Source organism: Capra hircus, chromosome 7 (genome assembly GCF_001704415.2).
Source record: "Capra hircus breed San Clemente chromosome 7, ASM170441v1, whole genome shotgun sequence".
NCBI lineage: Eukaryota > Metazoa > Chordata > Mammalia > Artiodactyla > Bovidae > Capra > Capra hircus.
This window is the reverse complement of record NC_030814.1, coordinates 20,303,066-20,324,186: the sequence shown is the minus strand read 5'-3', so window position 1 is coordinate 20,324,186 and position 21,121 is coordinate 20,303,066. Positions and strand designations below refer to the sequence as shown.

At 38.3% G+C, this 21,121-nt stretch overlaps 1 protein-coding gene across 1 annotated transcript in view; it reads left to right on the top strand.

The window, feature by feature from the left end:
- Positions 1-21,121, top strand: part of ADGRV1 (adhesion G protein-coupled receptor V1) — a 542,844-nt gene that overhangs the window by 90,489 nt on the left and 431,234 nt on the right. Inside the window, exons 24-29 of the mRNA XM_018050044.1 lie at positions 183-385; positions 6,192-6,321; positions 9,053-9,133; positions 10,547-10,686; positions 13,005-13,614; positions 17,212-17,427. Coding sequence (XP_017905533.1) covers positions 183-385; positions 6,192-6,321; positions 9,053-9,133; positions 10,547-10,686; positions 13,005-13,614; positions 17,212-17,427 — 1,380 coding nt within the window. The remainder of the gene's footprint in view (positions 1-182; positions 386-6,191; positions 6,322-9,052; positions 9,134-10,546; positions 10,687-13,004; positions 13,615-17,211; positions 17,428-21,121) is intronic.

The window sequence follows — 21,121 nt, the reverse complement described above, 5'->3', positions numbered from 1 at the left end:
GCTATCATATTCTGTGTCAAAAGCATGTTAATCAAATCATCACTGAGGTCTTTTCTAAAGGAGAGCCCTCTGAATTTTATCCTGGTGATCAAAATAATTGTGTAAGATTGTTTCAAGTGTGTATGAAATTCTTCCACAGATAACTGGGGCAAATATGCCCTGCATCTCTTTGTATCTGCCAGGCTTGCTACAGTTCTCCACTGGGCCGCCTCCGCAGCCTGAGGACACAATGACCCTGCCTGCAAGCAGTGTTCCCCACGTCACCGTGCAGGAGGAAGATGGAGAAGTTAGGTTGTTGGTCGTCCGTGCACAAGGGCTCCTGGGGAGGGTTATGGCAGAATATAGAACAGTGTCGCTGACAGCATTCAGTCCTGAAGACTACCAGGTAAATCCCTTCATCCTTTTGAAGCAGCACATACGCTTGTAGAACAGACACAGTCCCCTTCGAGGACTGCAAGGGGCTTGGCACTGTGCATGCAACTTATTAAACAAGGAAAAGAAGCATTGATGGTTTGAGATTTATGTGAAGCCTTTAAATTTATGTGAATTTAAAGTATTTCCATCCCCCAAAGTCTGACACTTAAATAGCTATCCTATTGATTTCAATGGCACCCCACTCCAATACTCTTGCCTGGAAAATCCTATGGATGGAGGAGCCTGGTAAGCTGCAGTCCATGGGGTCACTAAGAGTCGGACACGACTGAGTGACTTCACTTTCGCTTTTTGCTTTCATGCATTGGAGAAGGACATGGCAACCCACTCCAGTGTTCTTGCCTGGAGAATCCCAGGGATGGGGGAGCCTGGTGGGCTGCCGTCTGTGGGGTCGCACAGAGTCGGACACGAGTGAAGTGACTTAGCATTGATTTCTCTCGTCCAGTTTATCTGTCATAGTCTTCATCATATTATTTTAATCTTCTAGATTTTAATCATACGTATTTAAAAATTATATTTCGTACACATTTTGAATCCCCTTGTCTGTGTCTGTCGAACACAACCAAAATTGTAAAAAAATTATATGTCTATGTCATTTCAATTTTAATTTTTTTCTCCAAGTGAGAACCTGTGTGGTACTGGCAAAAAAAAGAAAACCAGTTTGGAAACTGGGTTTAAACTGAGCTTCTAAATGTGTGGCCTAACGGAGACTCAGTCTTTCCTGACCTCAGTTTCCTTATTGGTAAGAGAGAGAAATTATCTGTTGGGCAGGTCACCCTGAGGATTGATGGCAGTTTTAAGTGTCATGTACTGTATGTGGCTCATATATGGCAACCCTGAATGACTGTTATGTAGTCCTATTATCACCACCTCTCATATTAAGTGAATGCTCATAATTTCTTCTTGGCTATACTTCACAGGAAGTATTTTATTTCCTTCAACATTTGTTTTCCCAAAGAATCTTTTTCTTTAAATTTAATATTAATTATCTTGGTTTCCCTTTTATTCCTAATAAGACCTGTACAAGGGTGTAGTCTTCAGTAATTTGTGCATACTTTTTCTCCCAAATTCCAGAAAACTTGGCTAAGTGAATTCAATTAATTTCGGCCGTATTGCAGTTGGCAAAGTTTTCTGATTTTTTTTTTGGCAAGTTATATTTCTCTTACCCTGACATTTATTTCATCTTTAGGTAGTTTGGTATGAAATACCTTCCACGGGGCATCTCACCTCAGCTTAGTACTGTCTTCTCTGCATTCTCTTAAAGAAATACTTTAGTTTTATACTGATGTTCTTTAAAAAAAATTTTTTTTTTAGCTTTATTGAGGTATAGTTGACAAAATTATATATATTTAAGATTTACAACTTGATATTTTGATATACATATACTGTGTGAAATAATTACCACTGTCAAGCTAATTAATATATCCATCACCTCACATAGATAATGTTTTCTTTCCCTTCCTTCCTTCCCTCCTTTCTCACTTTCTTTCAGAAAGTTTAAGATCTACCATCTTAGCAGATTTCAGGTGTACAGTATAGTACTGCTCCAGAACTTATTCACCTTGCATTTCTGAAACTTTGGAAGTATCCTTTGGTAAACATTTCCTTATTTTCCCCTTCCCCCAGTTCCTGGCAAGCACTGTTCTAGGCTGGTCTCTGCTTCTGTGAGTTTGACTCTTTTAGATTCCACGTATTAGTGAGATCATGAAGTATTTGTCTCTCTGTGTCTGGCTTATTTTACCTAGCATGATGTTCTCTAGGTTCATCCCGGTTGTTGTATATGACAGAATCTACTTCTTTTTCTTGTCTGTGCCACTTGGCATGTGGGATCTTAGTTCCCCAACCAGAGACGGAACCCACGCCCCCTCCCTGGAAGGTGGATTCTTAATCACTGGCCCACCAGGGAAGACCCCTTCTTTTCTTAAGGCTGAATAATATTCTGTTCTTTCTGTCTGTCTGTCAGTGTATTTATGAATCTATATAATTTTCTTTTTTCATCTGCTGACAGACATTTAGGTTGTATATCTTGGCTGCTGTGAATAATGCTTCAGTGAACATGGAAATATAGCTGTCTCCTCGAAATAGTAAATTTATATCCTTTAGTGAATTTATATCCAGCAAATATATATCCTGGACATATATCCAGGAGTGTAATTGCTGGATCATATGACAGTTCTATCTTTAGTTTTTTGAGAAACCTCGTTACTGTTTTCCACTGTGGTTGTACCAATTTGCATTCCCACCAGTAGCATATGAGGGTTCCCTTTTCTCCACATCCTTGACAACATTTGTCATTTGTGCTGTTTTTGATGTCAGCCATCCTGACAGGTGTTGAGGTGATATCTCATTGTGGTTTTGATTTGCATTTCCCTGATGATTGGCGATGTTGAGCATCTTTTCATGTGCTTGTCCATCTACATTCCTCTTTAGAAAAACATCTGTTTAGTTCTTTAGCCCATTTTTAAATTGAGTTTTTTTTTAATGTTGAGTTGTCTGAATTGTATATATATGTTGGATATTAATCTGTTATTTGTCATATTATTTGGAAAAAGTTTCTCTTATTTGATAGGTTGTATTTTCATTCTGTGGATGGTTTCCTTTGCTGTGCAAAAGCTTGGAAGTTTTATTAGTTTTGACTTGTTTACTTTTGCTTTCATTGGTTTTTGTGTCTGTTTTTGTGCCAGTACCATACTGTTTTGATGACTGTAGCTTTCTAGTATAGTCTGAAGTCAGGGAATGTGATTTCTTCGGCTCTGTCCTTCTCAAAATTGTTTTGGCTATTTGAGGTCTTCTGTGTTTCAGACAAATTCTAAAATTATTTGTTGAATAAAAGGGGTGAGAGTAGGCATCCTTGTCTTGTTTCTTATCTTAGAGGAAATGCTTTCTGCTTTCCTCTATTGAGTATGCTGTTAGTTGTGGATTTGACATATATGGCCATCTTCTGTCGCCAGTTGGATTATCATTTTCTTTAATAACTAAAACAAAAGGAGAAAATATATTTTTATCCTCCATAACTGTCAGAAAGTTAATACCTTTGGAGACCTTTCTGAGAGTTTTCAGGCTATGAGCTGCTGAATGAATGTTGTGTTAGCAGGCAAGAAAACAATATGAATCTTGTACATCTCCATTAGAACTCCTGGATGATCAGGTCCCTTGTCAGTTAGCAGTGATATTTTGGAAGGGATTTTTTTTTTTTTCTGAGAAGTAGCTCTCCACATTAGGCTTAAATATTTAGTAAACTATGTTGTTAACAGATGTGCTGTCATCCTGGCTTTAGGGTTCCATTTATAGAGCCCAGGTATAGTAGGTTTAGCATCATTCTTAAGAACCCTCGGATTTTTGGAATGGTAAATGGGCATTTACTTCAACTTAAAGTTACCAGCTGCATTAGCCTTTAATAAGAAAGTTAGTCTGTCTTTTGAAGCTTTGAATCTTGCCATTGACTTCTTTCTAGTTTTGAAGGTCTTTGATGGTGTTTTCTTCCAATATTAGGTTGTTTTATTTACATTGAAAGCCTCTTTAGTTTAGCCACCTTCATTTATTATCTTAGCTAGATCTCCTGGATAACTTGCTGCAGCTTTTGCATCAGCACTTGCAGTTTCACCTTGTACTTCTGTGTTGTGGAGTTGGCATCTTTCTGTCAACCTTATGAACTAACCTCTGATAGCTTCAGACCTTTTTTCTGCAGCTTTCTCACCTCCCTCAGCCTTTATGGAATTGAAGAGAGTTAGGGCCTTTTGTGGATTAGGGTTTGGTTTAAGAGAATGTTGTGACTTGCTTGATCTTCTATCTAGACCACTAAAACTTTCTCCATATCATCAATAGGCTGTTTTGTTTTCTTATCATTTATGTGTTTACTGGAGTAGCACTTTTAATTTCCTTCAAGAACTTTTCCTTTGCATTTAAAACTTAGCTAACTATCTGGCTGAAGGGGTATGGGTTTTGGCCTATCTCAGCTTTTGACATGCCTTTCTCATTGGGCTTAATAATCATTTCTAATTTTTGATTTAAAGTGAGAGACATATGACTCTTCCTGTCACTTGAACACTTAGAAGTCATTGTAGGGTTACTTATAAGCCTAGTTTCAATATTGTTGTATCTAAGGAAATAGGAGGCCCCAGGAGAGGGAGCAAGATGGGGAAATGGATAGTCAGTGGAGCAGTCAGAACACATGCAACATGTATTAAATTAGCTATTTTCTATGGGTGTCTTTCCCTAGGCCTCCAAACAATTATAATAGTAACATCAAAGATCACAGATCACAATAGAAAATATAACAATTATGACAAAATTTGAACTATGGCAGAAATTACCAGAATGTGACACAGAGACATGAAGTGAGCAAACACTATTAGAAAAAATGGTACCAAATAAACTTGTTCTGTGCAGGGTTGCCACACACTGTTAATTTGTAAAAAAAAAACAAAACAAAAAACACACACACACACAAAAAAACTGTCTGCAATATATAATAAAGTGAAGTGGAATAAAATAAGGTCTGCCAGTAGAACTTTGGGAGTTGGAAACGTATACATGACATTAAAAGCTTAGAATATGGTATAGCCTTGTCTAGAGAAAGAGTCTAGAGAGAACCTGATGAAGAATGGCTTTTTCAGGTCCTAGGAGAATGTTAAAATTGCAAAGAACACAAGGATGAGCCAAAAAAGCAGGAAAAACAGAAAGTGTGATATCATGGAATACCAGAGAGTGAGGGAGTGGCCAATTGTGTAAGATATTGCTAGGGTTAAATACTGTGGTTTCCTAAGACAGTCAAATGTTATTTCTGTTGTTAAGACTTGTAGAATTGCTCCTCTGATAACTGGACACTAGGCAAAGGTACTTTTTTTCTCTTGAGCCTGCATATGTCTTCTATAGCCATTGTTTTCTATCCTGTGCTTAACACTCTTTCTGGAATATATTCATGGAGATAGAGATACGTCTTGACTATTTTTGAATCCTAAGCATCCTAAATGATGTCATGCGAATGCTATGTGTTTGAAGATATTGTAAAAAAAATTAATAAATGAGTGATTAAGTGGATTGGTACTTGGGTTCCTCAGTTTAGTTTTAGGATCATTAATTGTTCCACAGGATGAAATATAGTTGTCCACAAAACCTAACCACAGAAAAATTTAAACGTCTTTAAAATTTATTCTCATGACTTGAGGGGAAAATGCTTATATTAGGTAATGGGAGAAAAAAAGACCTTAAGACTTCAAGTAATTCTTTATTTTTCTCTTAGTTATGAATTTTTCTGATGAGAAATCTATATTATGAATTTCATTTGAGTATGATCAAAGAATGATTAATGCCCAGTGGATCAATATTTATTATTGCTAGGGGAAACTTTTGGAATGAAAATGCCATTATTATTATTATACCCTAGTATTTAAATTACTCAGTGATGTAAACTGCATACTTCTCAGGATACTTAATCAAAGGAATTTCATATATCTCATTGAATTAATTTTTTAGGAATTTGTGGATTTTACCTGTACAGATTTATTTGCCTTAATAGTTTTTTGATGAATAGGCAAGTAAGAGAAATAAAAATCCAACGACTTTATTTAGTTTGAGAGTATTTATTTAGAATTTATATTAATCACTGTTCATAGCCACTTAAATGTTTTCAATTTTAGATTTATCTTCATCTGTTTCAGTATTTATAACAATCTGGGGCATAGTAAACATTCTTATCTTATACATTCATACACAAAATAATTATAATCTAATGAACAAACCTTTTATTTATATTTCAGAGTGTTGCTGGTACCTTAGAATTTCAACCAGGAGAAAGATTTAAGTACATTTCTGTAAATATCACTGATAATTCTATTCCTGAATTGGAGAAATCCTTTAAAGTTGAGTTGTTAAACTTGGAAGGAGGAGGTAAGAATGGTGACTCAAAAATATCAAGTGTTTACTTGTCCACTCACCATGATAGTGGATTAAGTAAATAAGTTTCTTTTGAATTAACCTATTGTGCTGGTTTTCCCTCTTTCAGTATCCTTTGGTCTTTTCCTAAAGTTAATGTGCTTTTACAGTGAAATAATTTAATTATACCGAATCACCAAATTATAGTTATCATTCATAGTAGGTACCTCTAAAATCATCTCTCCTTCTTTCTCATTTCAGTTTTCACAGTAGCTCCTTTAGCTATATCCATTGTAGAATAGATCAAAATTAATCCCTTTAGGAAATCTGTTATGAAGTAATTATCAATAAAGCAAGTTAACAATATTCTCATTTCTAATATACTGAAAACTCTGATTTATCACAGACTTTTGGAGTCAAAAATCCATTTTGTGGCAAAACTCCTCTGTATTGAAGAGAGGCTGCTTATCGTCTTTATTTATCCCAGATAGATTAACTGTATATGTTTCTTTGCAGAAGTATCACTGTGTTTGATTATCAGGTGCTGCTGGGGGTTTATAGAATACATGAGATGTGTACCTTATTTATAAGTGTAACAATTTGAGAGTTGGTATTCATCAGATCAGTCTCTTCCCTTACAAAAGCTGGTATTATTATCTTGTTATTATTTTTTGTTTTGATGAGGAAAGTCATAGTACTGAATAAGCCATCCAAGGGGGAGAAATTGGGTAGGACAGAAATACTAAGATTGTCTTTTAGTATTAATGAGACTTTGGGGTAAATATGACAGAATTTCCCCATGTTTTCCTTCCCTATTCTCCCAAAGCGCAGGTGAAACCAAAGGAGAGGACAAGTCAGGGAAATGATTAAATAGCACCACAGCTTGGTTGACTACATAAAACAGCGAAAGTAAGCTGGACACCCTGCTGGGCTGGTGTCATGTAACAGTAGCAACTTTGCTTGTCTCAAAGAGACAAGTCCTCCCATTTCCAGATAGTTATTTTCATGAAAGGACTTCATTAATCAGAAGTCTCTGTAAAGTATTTGAAAAGTTGTTTTTTGTATTACTTCTAGTGAAAACTACTTGGGTAATAGAGAAAATGTTAGTGAGCCTTACCTAATATTGATTGATAAGGAACATCAGATTTTCTTTAGAAATTCTATTTGTGATCATAGTGTTTACTTGTGATTTTATAGAGGAACTTCCTTCTATATCTCTAGAAAATATATTGTTGTGTGTTATTGGGCATGAGTACTCATTTGAAAACCAGTTTTGCACTGTCCTAAGCTGGCAGTACTGCCAGAGAATCTGATCCTCCCAGCCCACCTTGAGTGGGGATTGGAGGTAGAGGAACCTAGATGCTGGCCTCCATTCCTCGAGTCATAGCTGGACTGCCTAAGAGGTGAAATAGCTTGTAGAACTAAGCTTTTGTGGGGAACAAAGGAGAAATCCTTATTCCACAGTTTCGCCTATAAGACCCATTCTACATAGGACAGCCACCCGAGTAGGTGTTCAATGCTAGTCAGGGTACATTGGGATTAAATTTCGCCCCTCTTCCTTGTAACCTGTGGTTAATACGAAAGCAGAGCCATGCACTGGATATTCCCTGGAATCCGTTGACTGTTTCAGGTTTTGGGTGTCATCAGTTCTCATGTCTGGTGTATCCCAGACCCGGGCAGGGGAAGCCTGGAAGAGCAGGGCAGACCTTAGGCTCACATGTCAATCAAGGATATGGTAGAAGCATATGGTGTGGATGGCATCTTGCTCCTCTTATTCCTTTTCCACCACTGCCCTTCCTGCCTTCTTTGTTTGCAAATTATTGCTTGGTAAAATAATGGTTGGCTTCTGAGATGTAGTGGAAGTAAAGTTAGAACCAGTCTTCATATATTGCCAAGGTCCCTCATTTTCTACGATATCCTTTATTTGGTTTTTACAGCAGTTCTGTATAAAAAGCAGCAGGCACCTTTTATAGGTGAGAAAAGTGAGGTGCCAAGGGCTTTCATTACTGGCTGAAGGTTTTACAGCTGGTGTCTGTCACAGCCAGGGCTGAAGCCGAGGTTTCTAGACCACTTGTCTAGATGCCGAAATGTGAGAACTTAAGTGTGTGGCTAGAGGGAAATGTTAGATGCATTTCCCCAATTTTTGAGTTAGTTGTAAGTGGGCTTTTCTGGTGGCTCAGATGGTAAAGAATCCGTCTGCAACGTAGGAGACCCAGGTTTGATCCCTGGAGAAGGGAATGGCTCCCCACTCCAGTACTGTTGTCTGGAGAATCCCACAGACAGAGGAGCCTGGTGGGCTATACTCCATGGGATTGCAAAAAGTCAGACGTGACTGAGTGGCTAACACACATAGTGTAAGTGGGAAGGTGACTGTCACAGGTTTATAGGACTAAGTGTAGGCTGATAGATACACACAAATATTTAAAAATGTTTATATAAATGATAAAAACGATTTACACTGCTATAAAGGGAAAATTTAAAAATAAAACTAGTTAAATTGGCAGAGATGGGAAGTGCCAGTTGCAACCTATGTAGAATATTTTCCTGAAGCTATGAATGAACGTTTTATAACTTGGTAGCTTGACTAGTGTTATACCATTACCACCTAATCTGTTTTATTTGAAAGAATGCATGTCTAGTATTTCTGAATTTTCCTCTTTGCTGGATATGTTTTAAGAACTCTCAATTTTCTCCTTGTGTCAATGTATGTTGTGTGGGTCGTGACTCTGTGTTTCTCCTTGGGAAGTGACTGAACTCTTTAGGGTTGATGGCAGTGGTAGTGGTGATGGGGACATGGAATTCTTCCTTCCAGCTAATCACAGACGTGGTAAGCAGCTATTCCAAGGCCCTTTACTATTCTGCATTTTAACTTTTCTTTTTAGAGACAACAATACTAGCCGTTTATCGATATCCGCTATATGCAGGTCCTTTGTATACTTTGTCTCATTAAGCAGCACAGCTTTATCAAGTATTATTTGCTCCACGCTGTTACAAGTCAGCTGGAGAGTGATCAAGTCAGAATCAAATCCTGTCTGCCTCTGAAACTCAGACTCTCCTCCTCTCTTTGTGAACCTAATGCAGTTTCCTGATTCTAATTATAACAGAAATTTTGCTTGGTACCATTTACAAAAGTGATTATTGAAAAAGCTTTTACATAGCTTTGAATACCTAAAAAACAGATAAATAGAATATTTATATTTTCATGTAAAATGTGTCATACTGAGTTTCTTTATAACAGCAAGTAAGTTATTATATGCTGCATTTAATAGAACACATGGGAAAGAGAAATTAAGAAAATAAATGGGGAGAATAAATTGCCAATTTATTGAAGGAAATATTGAAAAGAGGATGCCTTTTGAATTAGATGTATATATAAATACAGTTCAGCTTTTTTTACCTCAAATATTTTTTCATATAAAGAGACAATACATAGACTATTTGTTTTTCTTTAGGGGGAACTCTTTCTAACCCTCAAAAAGATTCCTTTTGAAGAATGCACAAAACATTCCTTTTTCACAATGTCAGGTTTTATATTTTAGTTCCAGAAGTTGTTACCACCCTTCTCATTCCTAACTTCTGCCAATGTCTCCTTTAACTTCTATATTTAATTATTGTCCTAATTTTGGGATTCCTTATTGTCTTGTCCGCATATTTAATGTTCAACATAAAAGCAGAACATACTTCCTAGGACAAAAGTACTTCTTTGTTTAGACTTTGGCATCTTTTTAGTTATAGGACTGGACTCTGTGAGACCAGGAAAGAGAGATCTATTATATCGTAATATGATGAAAATAGGAGTAGAATTTCTGCACATTTGGAAGCCAAGAATCTATGCAGTCAGGTTGGTGAAAATCATAGAAAAACTACTGTTTTATAAAGGTAGGAGTCATTTTGGCTCATGTTCTTCCAAGGTCAGCAAAGGTCGTGAGAGACTTTCCTCCTATGCTCTGTGTGGAAGAATGTTCTCTTTCATAGAAAAGAAAAAGAAAAACAAGTTTTCCTTATTCATCTTCAAGTGCTTATACAGCACTTGTATGTCACGTTGGAGCCCAAACAGAGGAAGGTCATAAAAGCACGAATATTGTGGCAGCCATTTGTGTCTGCCTTTCTTTCTGAAGCAAATTAGAACACACTCAGTGAATGGTGCAACTCTTTTCAAAAAGTTGTTCCTTGCTTTTCCCTTTGGTTTGTAAATTACTGATTAACATTTTCTTCTGTTTGTTGGAACTTATTCATGCAGCCAGTCTAGGAGTGGCTTCCCAAGTTCTAGTGACAATTGCAGCCTCTGACCATGCTCATGGTGTATTTGAATTTAGCCCTGAGTCACTTGCTGTCAGTGGAACTGAACCAGAAGATGGATACAGTACTGTTATATTCAATGTGAGTACATTCTTTCCTCCAGTCGTAGACCTTTTCTGTTTCTTTTAAAAACACTGTTTTATTGTATTATTAAGGTATACTTTATGTTAATTTTTTTCTATGGAAGTGGAGGGGACTGAATCTGTTGCAGGAAGAGGGACCCCTTCCAGGGCCCGAAACTGGGCTCTTGTCTAACACCCGGAAGTGAATTCTTCTGAGGAGACACACGTGCTGACAAAGCAAGAGATTTTATTGGGAAAGGGCACCCTGGTGGAGAGCAGTAGGGTAAGGGAACCCAGGAGAATTGCTCTGCTGCGTGGCTCGCAGTCTCGGGTTTTATGGTGATGGGATTAGTTTCCGGATGGTCTTTGGCCAGTCATTCTAATTCAGAGTCTTTCCTGGTGGTGCACGCATTGCTCAGCCAAGATGGATGCTAGCGAGAGGGATTCTGGGAAGTGGACGGACACGTGGTGTCTCCTTTAGACCTTTCCTGAACTCTTCCGGTTGGTGGTGGCTTATTAGTTCCGTATTCCTTACTGGGATCTCCTGTCATAAAACAACTCATGCAAATGGTTACTATGGTACCTGGCCAGAGTGGGCGTTTCAATCAGTGTGCTTCCCCTAACAAATCTAGTAGCACAGACAATTCAAATTGATAATTAAACAGTGATTTGTCTTTTGTCTTTGTATTTCATTTTGCATACATTGTGATTCTGAGGATTCCTGACTCTTTAAGAAGTATCTATTAATATAAAAGTATAGTTTTCTATCTTAATTCAGATGGACTGTGGCAACATCTCCAAATTCTAATTGACTTACTACAACAAAGGTCTGTTTTTCACTCATGTTTTATGTCCCATCTGAAGTTGGCTGTCATCAATCACTTAGGACTAAGAGTTGCAAAGGCTGTAACTCAGTAGATACTTCTGTCTCCACTGACTGGGGAGATGTGGTTGGGGGAAACTGCACGTTTGGCTTTTCAGCTTCTTTCTGGAGGTCATTCACAGCATTTCCATTTAACTTCTTTGGTCAAAACATGTCGCATGACAACATGAAAGTAGTTGGGTAGAGAAGTGTAATCCTGGCTTGTATCTTTCCCAAAAGGAAAGAAAATGCAAAACATTTGCGAATAGCAATAATAATACCATCTCTATGTGGTCTGTGTGTGTGTGTGTGGGAGGGGGGAGTGTGTATATATGTTTCTACTCTACATTCATCCAGTAGGAGTTAAGGCTTCTATTGTTAGATAATTTAGAGGAGCCAGAAGCTTGGTCAGTGTCTTCAGATTTTATTCAAAGGATGAAGAAAGATCACTCAAAATATATATTTTCTGTATTCTTATGGCAGATCTGCAGTAAACTGTTGTGGAATAAATTAAACAGCTTTAGAAAGGATAATTAAATCCTCAAGAAAGAAAGGAAAAAGGATTCAGGGAAAGTATCAAGTTTATAAAGAAATTTTTAAATAAAAATTCCTGTCTCTAATTGAATCAGCATTTTTATTTTAAGTATAAAAATTACCTTTAGTTGGGACTTAACTTGAAGTCTGGCTTTCCTGGTGGCTCAGACAGTACAGAATCTGCCTGCAATGCAGGAGACCCGGGTTTGATCCCTGGGTTGGGAAGATCTCCTGGAGAAGGAAATGGCAGCCCACTCCAGTATTCTTGCCTGGGGAATTCCATGGACAGAGGAGCCTGGCGGGCTACAGTCCATGAGGTTGCAGAGTTGGATAAGACTGAGCGACTAACACTACAGTAACTTAAAGTGATTTTTTTTAAAAAAGATTTTTCATTCTTTTTAACATACTGTTGACAAAAGCATTTCTTGCTTCTTAAATATATAACCTTGGGTCGAGTGCATTTTTTGGTGAATTTTTGTTTTCCATAGTATATTGAAATTAAATATAGTCTGTTTTAAAAGATGAGTCTTATGGCTAACTTTCCAGAAAAATTATCAGTCATCTATTCCTTACAATAAAGTGTATACCATCTTTGCAGGAAATGTAAACATTTTCGTGAATGTACAATATAATACACTGTTAATTGCATTTGCTTTATTACTGATATATGTTGTAGTTGCAGAAATGATACAGCTGCAGTTTAGTTAGAAGATAAGCATGTTCCTTCGATCTGTCATTTCATTCAACAGTCATTTTAAGTGGGACTCCCTGAGGGTCTTCAAAGATGGGTAGTGCATTGCCTTCAGGAACCTTATATTCTTCAGAACAGCTTATATAAAATAAAATTACAAATTAATAACCTGTTGTTTTGTATATCCAAGCCTCTAAGTTGGTGGATTTAATGCCTGTTTTAACATATTTTAATATTAAATATTTTAAAGATCATGAGAAGTCATGGGGCTCTGTCTCGAGTGATTTTGCTTTGGAGCATCGACTCTGACCCTGACGGCGATCTGGCCTTCACCTCTGGCAATGTCACATTTGAGATTGGACAGAAGAGCGCCAACATCACAGTGGAAATATTGCCTGATGAAGATCCAGAACTGGATAAAACATTCTCTGTGACCATCCTTAGCGTCTCCAGTGGCTCTCTAGGCGTTCATACTAACGCCACACTAATTGTTTTGGCTAGTGATGATCCTTACGGGGTCTTCATCTTTTCTGAGAAAAATAGACCTATTAAAGTGGAGGAAGCAACCCAGAACATCACGTTGTCAATAATAAGGTTAAAAGGCCTCTTGGGAAAAGTTAAAGTCACATATGCAACACTGGATGATATGGAAAAGCCACCTCATTTTCCACCTAATTTAGCCAGAGCAACTCAAGGGAAAGACTATATACCGGCTTCTGGATTTGCTGTTTTTAGAGCCAATCAGAGTGAGGCAACAATAACTGTTTCAGTCTTGGATGATGATGAGCCAGAAAGGTCGGAGTCTTTGTTTGTTGAACTACTCAACTCTACTTTAACAGAGAAAGTGCAGAATCGCCCAAGTAAGTAACCATTAGTGTGTTGTTTTTATTATTAGAGGTAAGAATTTTGAAACAAATTAAGAATTCGGTACAGTAAAAAAATTCTGTAAAAATAGTAAGCTCTAACTTTACTAGCATCCTCTTACAAAAGTTTATAAGGCAAATGGAAGTAGGACGTGTGAAAATGTGCTGTCGTGTTTTAAAACTGTTATAGTCCCAGACTAAATTTTTAGAAATGCTTATGGAATCTGGTATGACTGATATCTCATACTATTTGTACTAGATATCGTAGCTTCTGGAACCTTCTGAAATCAATCTGGGGTTCCAAGGACAGTCCTGGTAGCAAGATCCTGAGTCTCTTTCACCTTGATCCACCCTAGATGGTTCCTTAACCAACAGAGTCTCTTTGTATCCGTGGGAAGCAGTACACAGAGATGGTGGATCTGGCAACTGTATGAGGGAAGGGGGAGAGGGCTGTGTAGTAGTGAGAAGACTTTGGGGGTGATCCTGAGAGTTGAGACGAAGGCCCTGGTTGGGGATAAGAATGAGGAATGAGGGGTGAGTGATGACCTGTGTTGGGCAGAGGATCTGGCTCTGCAGCTTCTATTTGGACAGAGCAGCCTCTCCCCCTGGTGTCATGGCTCAGTAGCTTTGGAGGGAGTGGGGGCTGCTGTCACAGAGCCGGCCTGAGCTGGGGGCTCACAGTAGCTTGTTTGTTAGTCACATCTCTCTCTGAAGACCTTTAACTTTAGATAGGGGATTTTATATAAAGAGAAGAATCTAGATTTCCTAGAATAAGGCAGTAAGAAAAGGAAAGAAGATCGGTGATATTAATTTAATATCAATTTAATGTCAGTTTTAGGATAACATTTGTAAATATGATATTAAGTAGATATCTTTTAAAATAGAATAAAACTATCTTAAGAAAATTGGAATTAAATAGTTGAAAGAGTTGAGATCTACATGTTGACTATGTTCTACCATTTAGATTAAGATTTCTTACAAGTATATTTTGTCACCTTACTGATACATTGTGTAGTGAGCACCATTCTTACCCACATTGTAATTGTAGTCCAGGGCTGTAAAAGGAAAGTTGCTTTTTTAGGATAACTGCTATCATTGAATTTTTAGATTACAGTCAGGGTTAAAATTCTCACACAGTAACCTATCCCTTGTTTTGTTAGCATGATTTAGCATCAATTACCATAGCAATACATTGCCCTAAAACCCAGTAAGTAGTCTTAGTAAGAATTATAAAGGGGCTTTCCAGGTGGTGCAGTGGTAAAGAATCCGCCTGCCAATGCAGGACACCCAGGAGATGCCAGTTGAATCCCTGGGTCAGGAAGATCCCCTGGAGGAGGAAATGGCAACCCACTCCAGTATTCTTGCCTGAAAAATTCCATGGACAGAGGAGCCTGGTGGACTACAGTCTCTGGGGTCACAAAGATTTGGACACGACTGAGCGACTGACTACAAGAATTATATGGTAGAGCCCACTTTTCAAGGAACTGCAGTTTACTAAGTGAGCTAGAAGTAAAACCGGGTGGAAGGATTACATGGAGCAGTGGCTAGCTAGGAGCTGTGGATGCTGGTGTCAGATAACTTAGGTCCAAGCGTATCATGATAAATTGTTGCCCCAAAACTTTTAAAGCCTATGTTTCCTTATCTATAGTTCAGACTTATTATGGAGATTAAATATGATAATACAGGTGAAAATGAATATAGGGTCTGGCATATGGTAAGCATTAAATAAATGTGAACAATTATTAATAAAGTGGTATATGCAGGATATCACTGTGCTATGGGTTGGGAGAAACAGTCAACGTGTGTTTGTGTATGCTGGATATGTTCCTGGAACCATGCAGCATACTTGGGGAAACTCAGACTCAGCATAAGCTGTGAAGTGAAACAATTAAAGAACAATTAAGTGCATTAGAAAGGAAACAGTAAATGTCATTAAAAATGAAGAAAAAGAATAATTCAGTGCAAATCTATGTGATACGGTCTCAATTTTAATAGGTAGAATCACACACTTTGAGGAGACAGTGTGAGAGGAGCGGTGATGACCTGGCAGAGGGCAGGACGAACAGTCATGGGTGGAGGAAGGTTATCTACCTGGTTTGCTGAGGAATTGCAGAAAGGGAGCTGCAGCTTGCCAAACCCTTACATGATGTCTCTAAAATGTGTCCAGCAGGTTCTAGTCTAATGCCTTAGCTGACTACCTCATCCTCTTTGCACCTCTGATTCCTTATCTGTAAGACATGGACAGTGTTACCCACCACACAGAGATGGTATGGGAATTAAATTACTGGATGCAAGGAAAGTGCTTGAACAATGCCCGTCAAGTAGTGCACATGCATAAAATGTCATCTGCTGCAGCCCTGGTTTACTTTCCCCCAATGTAGTTGAATTTAATTATATCGATTTACAGTTTGTGATTTTAACTATATAATTTAGTGTGGCCTGGAACTGTTTATCATTGAAATTAAATGATAAACAAGTTGTTTTAGATTACGTTGTCTGAAAATACTGAATTTTATTGTCACATGCTTTCAAATACCACCACAGTTGGAAATGTACTAAATATGAACTCAAAATTGTTTACTTGTAATATGAGCCTGCTGATGCTTCATTTGTGTCAAAGTTCATAAGAATTGTTTTGGCAAGGGTGCTAAGTCAGAATTGAATCTAGAAGGCAAGTCAGGGAGAGTTTGTGGAGGGTCTTAAATGCCTTCAAAATAAGTTTTGTGCTCCCCAAAATCAGTGGCAAGTAAGACGAGAGTCTTAAAGATAGGCTTAGAAGTATAGCAGTGAAAGCATAGGTAAGCACACTCTTTGTATACCAGCTTTGGCATGACTATTAATTGAGATGGCGGGGAATAGGTTTGTGGGGAAGGACAGAGAGAGGCAGTAATTGAATTGGAGTGTGATGATATTCAGCTCTTCTTTGAGGACAAGGAACTAAATGACTTTCCTGCTCAACTTTGTAACTGTAGTGGCTTAAAAAAAATTTATAGCATGCTGGTAACTAATTGGAAGAGCATAATTCTGTAAGTTTCATCGTTATCTGTTATAATTTTATGTGAAGTGATGATTAATTATCTTCTAATCATGTTTTCTTTTGAGAAATTTCTAATACCTATTAAAATAATCCTTGTAGGGTAATTATTCCTTTGCTATAATAAAAATCACCCTAGAAGTTACAGGGAAGTAGGAACTTTCTGTTTATTTTTGTATCCCCAACATCTAAATTCATGCTGGTACATAGTAATCGATAAATATTTTTGATATAAATAGCAGAAAACACAAAATGATAACCCCATTTGTTTCACAGATCTTGCTGCGGCTTCTTTAAAAAAATTTTTTTATTGAAGTATAGTGGATTTACAGTGTTCTGTTCATTACTGCTGTATAGCAAAGTGATACACACACACCCCACACATACATTCTTTTTCATATTCTTTTCCATTATGGTTTATCACAGGATGTTAATCATAGTTCTCTCTGTTATATAGTAGGATCTGTTGTTTATCCATTCTATAAATTGGCTGAGGCTTCTTGATGACGTTTGACGAGTTGTTAGATTTTTGATGTATTAGTTTTTCTTCTTTCTTTCAGTTCCAAACTCTCCACGCCTGGGGTCTAAGGTAGAAGCTATTGCTCAGTTAATTATCATTGCCAATGATGATGCCTTCGGAATTCTTCAGCTCTCAGCACCAGTTGTTCGAGTAGCAGAAAATCATGTTGGACCCATTATCAATGTGACAAGGACAGGAGGAGCATTTGCAGATGTTTCTGTGAAGTTTAAAGCTGTGCCAATAACTGCAGTAGCTGGTGAGAAAAGACATCTAAGGAGCAGTGAAGTGTTTTGAGGGAAATTGTATCCTTGATTAACAAAGCCAGCCAAAGATGTAGTGAGAAAAATCAACCAGAAAGCAGTAATACCTTTGCATCTTTTTAAGGCACAAATCTAGACTTTTTATTATGTATTTATGACATTGATTTTGCAGAATTTGTGAAAACAGCTGGCAAATTGTATATGAATTTAAAAGGTTAATATGCACAAACCAATAAAAAGTAAACCAAGGAAGGCATTGTTAGGCTTTCTCCCTGAGTGCTTTTAGGTTTTTGGAAGGGATTCATGTGTAAATAATAATGAGGAATGCAGGATAAAACGTGCAGCTGTATAATTGCAGTATTGCCAACAGTTTTGTCTCTCAACTCATTTATTCTATTGTTTGTTTATTTATGAAAAACATGGTAAAGACAGTTATTAACATTAACTATTTTATGTATAAGCAGAAGGATTTTATTGCCAAATGCAAGCATTAGGAGACAGTCTTCTTTCGTAGTTCAGTTATGGCCTCTTAGGGAGTTTTGCCTACGAGCTATTCAGTTAGAACCTTTTTAGTGTGCACTCAAAAGTCATGCGGAGGAGGCAGTGGCACCCCACTCCAGTACTCTTGCCTGGAAAATCCCATGGACGGAGGAGCCTGGTAGGCTGCAGTCCATGGGGTCGCGAAGAGTTGGACACAACTGAGCGACTTAGCAGCAGCAGCAGCAGCAGCAGCAGCAAAGGTCATGAGTGTGAATGGATAGGATAACCCGATTGATATTTTGAAATAAATCATTTGGATGTGACACTGCTTGAAAAGAAAACAAAGCAGGCTTACCTAGTCCCTGCTGTGTGTATGAATGACGTGAGTGTGTGTATGTGTGAGTGTGTGTGTGTGTGAGTGAGTGTGTATGTGTATGGGGGAGTATAGCCCAGAGGAATGCCTATATATAGAGGGCGTTACACTTTGACAGTTTGTGAGGATTGATCCGTGTTCTAGGAAATTAGCCTATAAAGTCCATAAGTGCGTGCATGCTAAGTCACTTCAGTCATGTCCGACTCTTTGCGACCCTGATGGCCTGTAGCCTACCAGACTCCCGTCTTTCCCTGGGATTCTCCAGGCAAGAATACCGGAGGGGGCTGCCATGCTCCTCTAGGGGATCTTCCCGACCCCAGGGACTGAACCTGCACCTCTACCTCTCTCTTTCCTCATTTGCTGTTTGACCAGAGGCAAAGCCACCCCGAGTGATATGCTTTTGCTGTTGTTGTTCAGTCATGTCCGACTCTTTGTGACCCCCATGAACGGTAGCACGCCACGGTCCTCTGTCCTCCACTGTCTCCTGGTGGTATTGATGGTCAGTTGCTAAGTCATGCCTGACCCTTTGTGACCCCATGGACTGAAGCACGCCAAGTTTCCCTGTCCTTTATTATCTCCAGGAGTTTGCTCAAATTCATGTCCATTGAGTCACTGATGCCATCCAACCATCACATCCTGTGTCACCCTCTTCTCCTCTTGCCCTTAATCTTCTCCAGCATCAGGGTCCTTTTTAGTGAGTCAACTCTTCACATCAGATGGCCAAAGTATTGGAGCTTCAGCTTCAGCATCATCCATTCAGTGAATGTTCAGGACTGATTTCCATTAGGATTGACTGGTTTGATCACCTTACTGTCCAAGGGACTGTCAAGAGTCTTCTCCAACACCACAATTCAAAAGCATCAATTCTTAAGTGCTCATCCTTTATAGTCCAAATCTCACATCCATACATGACTAAATGGGAAAAACCATAGCTTTGACTAGATGGACTTTGGTTAAAGTGATGTCTCTAGTTTTTAATATGCTGTCTAGGTTTGTCTTACCTTTTCTTCTAAGGAGCAAGGGTCTTTTAATTTCGTGGCTGCAGTCACTGTCTGCAGTGATTTTGGAGCCCAAGAAAATAGTCTGTCACTGTTTCCACTGTTTGCCCATCTATTTGCATGAAGTGATAGGACCGGATGCCATGATGTTAGTTTTTTGAGTGTTGAATTTTAAGCCAGCTTTTTCGTTGTCTTCTTTCACCCTCATCAAGAGACTCTTTAGTTCCTCTTCACTTTCTGCCATTAAAGTGGTATCATCTGCATTTCTGAGGTTATTGATATTTCTCCTGGCAGTCTTGATTCCAGCTTGTGATTCATCCAGCCTGGCATTTTGCATGAATTAATGGCACTCTGCTTAGAATTTAAATAAGAGAGATGACAACATGCAGCCTTGTCATACTCCTTTCCCAATATGGAACCAGTCCATTGTTCCTGTTCCGTTCCAACTGTTGCTTCTTGACCCACATACAGATTTCTCAGGAAGCAGGTTAGGTGGTCTGGTATTCCCATCTCTGAAGGAATTTTCCACAGTTTGTTGTGATGCATAGTCAATGGCTTTAGCATAGTCAATGAAGCTGAAGTAGATGTTTTCTGGACTTCCCTTGCTTTTTCTATGATCCAACGGATGTTGGCAATTTGATCTCTATTTCCTCTGCCTCTTTGAACTTTGCTTTTACATCTGGAAGTTCTTGGTTCATGAACTGCTGAAGCCTGGTTTGAAGGATTTTGAGCATTACCTTGCAGGCATGTGAAATGAGGGCAATTGTATGGTAGTCTGAACATTCTTTTGCTTTGCTCTTTTTTTGATTTGGAATGAAAGCTAGGTCTTTTCCAGTCCTGTGACCACTGCTGTTTTCTAAATTTGCTGCCGTATTCAGTACAGCACTTTCACAGCACCGTCTTTTAGGATTTGAAATAGCTCAGCTGGAATTCTGTCACACCCACTAGCTTAGTTCATAGTGATTCTTGCTAAGGCCCTCTTGACTTCACACACCAGGATATCCAGCTGTAGGTGAGTGACCACACCATCCTGCTTATCGAGGTCATTAAGACCTTTCTTCTATAGTTCTTTCTTGTGTTATTGCTACCTCTTCCTAATCTCATTTACTTCTGTTAGGTCCTTACTGTTTCAGTCCTTTATTGTGTCCATTCTTGCATGAAATGTTCCCTTGATATCTCCAGTTTTCTTGAAGAGATCTCTAGTCTTTCCCATTCTATTGTTTTCCTCTACTTCTTGGCACTGTTTTTTTTTTTTTTTGTAAGATGATCTTCCTATTGTTCCTTGCTATTCTCTGGGACTCTACGTTCAGTTGGGTGTATCTTTTCCTTTCTCCCTTGCCTTTCACTTCTTTTCTTCTCTCAGCTATTTGAAAAGCCTCCTCAGACAACCACTTTGGCTTCTTGCATTTCTTCTTCTTTGGGGTTTGGCCATCATCTCCTGTATAATGTGTTGAACCTCTGTCCATAGTTCTTCAGGCACTCTGTCTATCAGATCTAATCCCTTGAATCTATTTGTCACTTCCATGGTATAATCCTAAGGAATTTGATTTAGGTCATACATGAATAGTCTAATAGTTTTCCCTACTTTCTTCTTAAGCCTGAATTTTGCAATGAGGAGCTCATGGTCTGAGCCACAGTCAGCTCCAGGTCTTGTTTTTGCTGACTGGATAGAGCTTCTCCATCTTTGACAAAGAACATAGTCAGTCTGATTTCATATTGATCATCTGGTGATGTTTATGTGTAAATTCATCTCTTTTGTTGTTGGAAAAAGATGTTTATTATGACCAGCATGTTCTCTTGACAAAACTTTGTTAGTGTTTGCCTGGCTTCATTTTCTAC